Source organism: Lathyrus oleraceus, chromosome 5 (genome assembly GCF_024323335.1).
Source record: "Lathyrus oleraceus cultivar Zhongwan6 chromosome 5, CAAS_Psat_ZW6_1.0, whole genome shotgun sequence".
Lineage (NCBI taxonomy): Eukaryota > Viridiplantae > Streptophyta > Magnoliopsida > Fabales > Fabaceae > Lathyrus > Lathyrus oleraceus.
The window spans coordinates 402,754,632-402,758,017 of record NC_066583.1 but is presented as its reverse complement, the minus strand read 5'-3'; the positions used below and the strand labels follow the sequence as shown (position 1 = coordinate 402,758,017).

The following is a 3,386-nucleotide window of genomic DNA, read 5'->3' as shown; positions in this document are numbered from 1 at the left end:
GGAGATGGAGCAAAAGGTGAAATCAAGGGAACATGTAAGCTTGATTGCCCTGGAGTACCTAGACTTGACAAGGTTCTACTAGTCAAAGGGCTAACTGCAAACCTCATAAGCATTAGTCAACTTTGTGATCAAGGTATGAATGTTAACTTCACCAAAACTGAATGTCTAATCCTGGACATAAAGAGTGAAGTAATTATGAGAGGAGTCAGGACCAAAGACAATTGCTACATATGGAGTTCTCAATTGGAGTGTCCCTTAAAATATTGGGGGAGTACAGATGTCCTCAAGAGTGATGAAAAGCAAGGCTGGGGAAAATGTCACACAAAGATGTCACACCAGAAGTCCAGAGGAGAAAAGATTATGATGGCTCAAAAAACTGAGAAGGTAGACCAAACAGGTGGACACTTGACCAGTCACAGAGAGAATGGAACTGTTGGGACTAAGCCACAAAGGACTCTGTGCAAACAGGCCAAGGATAATAAGGATAAGATATGGGTGACACCTGTGAAAGATAGCAGTTGGGCTCAACTGGGTTGGATGAACCTATTACTGTTTGACAATGTTACACATGATGTCATAACATTGTATTATAACTTCCTGAATGCTGAAGCCAGGTCCAAAAATCAAATTCAACATAGATGGACGAAATACTCTTCTAGATATTATTACTTCATTAGGAATTTTGTGAAAGAAAAATTCAGAGGTCAAGAGTTTGGACTTGAACTAGCAGACAAGCTTGCAAGGAATTTGGGTAGAATTGATTATGAGGAAGGGAAATTAGGGATTTGGACTCTTGAGAAATTAAGGCAATTAAAAGAAAAAAATAAAAGAAATAAAAATAATGTCTGCCTTTTTAAAAGAAAGAGCCACATTAATGATAAATCATTCCCAAGCTTTGAAAACAGTATCTATTCCCTTAGCACACGCTACCCAAACTCAGCAACTGCCATTTCCATTCAACCTCTAAGAAAAGCTCAGCTAGGGCCAAGAAATCTTCCTCAAAAGTCCAACAACATGTCACAACATCCATCGTCATCTGGTTCCAAATCCTCCCAACATGCAAAGACTCCACCCATGGAGTTTGTAGATGATGATATAATGGACGTCACCCCTTTGTGCATGATACCGGGCAACACCACAGGTACCTCCTCCAATGCTGGAGATAAGCAAGGTAATACCTCTGGTAACTCTTCTCTTCCTAAAGACATGTATTACACTGATCGCGCTATAAGGAGACGGGTTACTAGAATACTGAGTGAAGGACATAAAGTTGAAGGGGTCTCTACCCCTCTATCCAGAAGGGAACCCTCTCCTGAGAGAGAACCCCATGCTGATAAAGATGATGATTCATCTAGATCAGAAAAAGAGGTGGCTGTTGAAGGGCTTTGCTCTCTAGGTCAAACCCTACCTAGCAAGAAACAAAATGTGCCTCAAGAAAATATTATTGACCTTGAGGAAGAAAGCACTGAAGGAGAAGATGATCCTTTGGTCCATCTGGTTAAACCTAGCGTTGCTGAAAAACTGAGAAGTAAGAAAGGAAAAAGTATGGCTAAAATAAGAGCTGCTAGACTGAAGAAGACTGCAGGAGTAGGACCCTCTAAACCCTGGAGCAAGGTTGAGGTTGGAAAAAGAAAAGAGAGACACAGCTCTGATTCTGAAGAGAATGTTAAAGATGATGTCCCAGACATCTCCCTTGCACAAAGGCAAGCAATTCAGAAATCTCCTAGCAAGGTTGCTACTGTCCATCTAGACAATATCTCCTTTCATTTGAAAGATGGAGCAGCAAAGTGGAAATATGTCATTCAGAGACGTGTAGCCATTGAAAGAGAACTGGGTCAAGAAGCTGTGGAGGTAAAGGAGGTTATTGAGTTGATCAAAAATGCTGGACTCGTGAAGACTGTGGCAACTCTACCCCAATGCTATGAGGGGCTGGTTAAAGAGTTTATCATGAATATCCCTGAGGATATTCATGATAAGAACAGCAGGGAGTTTTGCAAAGTATTTGTAAGAGGCAAATGTGTAAAATTCTCACCAAATGTCATCAACAAGTTCCTAGGAAGAGGAATGGATGGAGGAGTAGACTTAGAAACAACAGACAATGAGGTCTGTAGGGCTATCACAGCTGGCCAAGCTAAGGAATGGCCCAGTAGAAATCACTTATCAGCTGGAAAACTAAGTGTTAAATATGCCATCTTGTACAAGATTGGCTCAGCTAATTGGATTCCTACTAATCATGCCTCTATTATCTCCATCAATCTTGGAAGAATTATTCATGCTATTGGAACAAGGGTTAACTATGATTTTGGCAAGTTCATATTTGAACAAACCATTAGACATGCTTCTACAAATGCTGTGAAGTTACCCATTGCCTTCCCTTCCCTTATTTGTGGCATAATCCTAAGTCAACAACCAGGGATTCTGAGCACAAGTGACATACCAAGCAGGAGAAAATCCCCTCTGTCCATCCATTACAAGCTGTTTGAGGGTAGTCATGTCAATGATGTCATGACATCTGCTAAGAGGGAGTCTGCATCCAAAGGAAGCCTGATTGATCAACTAAAAGAGACATGCAAAGAACTGGACAATGGTATAAGGGTGGCCAAGGCCAGAAAAGAAGCTTTGGAAGCTCTCATCTGTAGCCTGGAAAGGTAAGACACAGAAAAAACTGATAAGAATTCAGATGCAAGACCTAAATCCCAATCTAGTGGCAGCTCTGGAAGCTTGGAAGACTCTGAAGGTGCATATGAAGATAAAAGTGAAGGCGATAGTGATGTTGCCTCTGATTAATGGTCCCTGGCTGGATTGAAGTCTTGGAGGGGTGCTGGAAGGTGTGGTGGAAGTTGTTGCTGTTTGGAAAGCTGTTGTCCTAATTGTTTGTTTTGTTTTTGTATTTTGTGGCAGTCCTGATGATGCCAATTTTGTAATATTTAGGGCTCTTAAAGAGTTCCTTGGATTTGTGCATTATCTCAGTTGTCTGCTGTGTATAATGTTGGTGTGTACTTCCTGAATATTTTGTTCTAACATGCTTAATGTTATAACATCTGTTTTAACTTTCTCTGCTAGACTAATAGACATTTATTTTGTCTGATTGGTCACCTTTGGTCAATTTTGACTAAAAAGGGGGAGAAGTGCTTGATATGGAAGTTGGTTGTGGCTGAACAGAAGTACAACTATTATTGGAAGAGGTGCACAGGTGCTGATGAAGAGGTGCACGTGTGCTGCTGTTAAAGCAGATGTCAGTATGACATTCTGGCTAGTACAGGTGCTGGAGTTACAGTAGCTGTGATTTGATGAATGCACAGATTTAGGGGGAGAAGAAGTACCCTGGTGTATTGTGCATTTGTGTGTCTTACTAGTTGCATCCATAACTAGTAATTCTGATTGTT

At 40.9% G+C, this 3,386-nt stretch overlaps 1 protein-coding gene across 1 annotated transcript; it reads left to right on the top strand.

The window, feature by feature from the left end:
• Positions 1–363: 363 nt before the first annotated feature.
• LOC127081042 (uncharacterized) lies at positions 364–2,907 on the top strand. Its single transcript, XM_051021333.1, has 4 exons — positions 364–806; positions 906–1,665; positions 1,807–2,289; positions 2,902–2,907. The coding sequence occupies exons 1-4, from the start codon at positions 364–366 to the stop codon at positions 2,905–2,907; spliced, it is 1,692 nt and encodes a 563-aa protein (XP_050877290.1).
• The last annotated feature ends 479 nt before the right edge of the window (positions 2,908–3,386 follow it).

What these genes read in the sequence shown, in the direction of transcription:
- LOC127081042 (XM_051021333.1), top strand. Translation starts at nt 364, where the DNA reads ATGGCTCAAAAAACTGAGAAGGTAGACCAAACAGGTGGACACTTGACC. An exon ending in TGGACTCTTGAGAAATTAAG is followed by an intron (nt 807 to 905) that starts GCAATTAAAAGA and finishes CTTTGAAAACAG; the next exon opens with TATCTATTCCCTTAGCACAC. An exon ending in GCTCTGATTCTGAAGAGAAT is followed by an intron (nt 1,666 to 1,806) that starts GTTAAAGATGAT and finishes TATGTCATTCAG; the next exon opens with AGACGTGTAGCCATTGAAAG.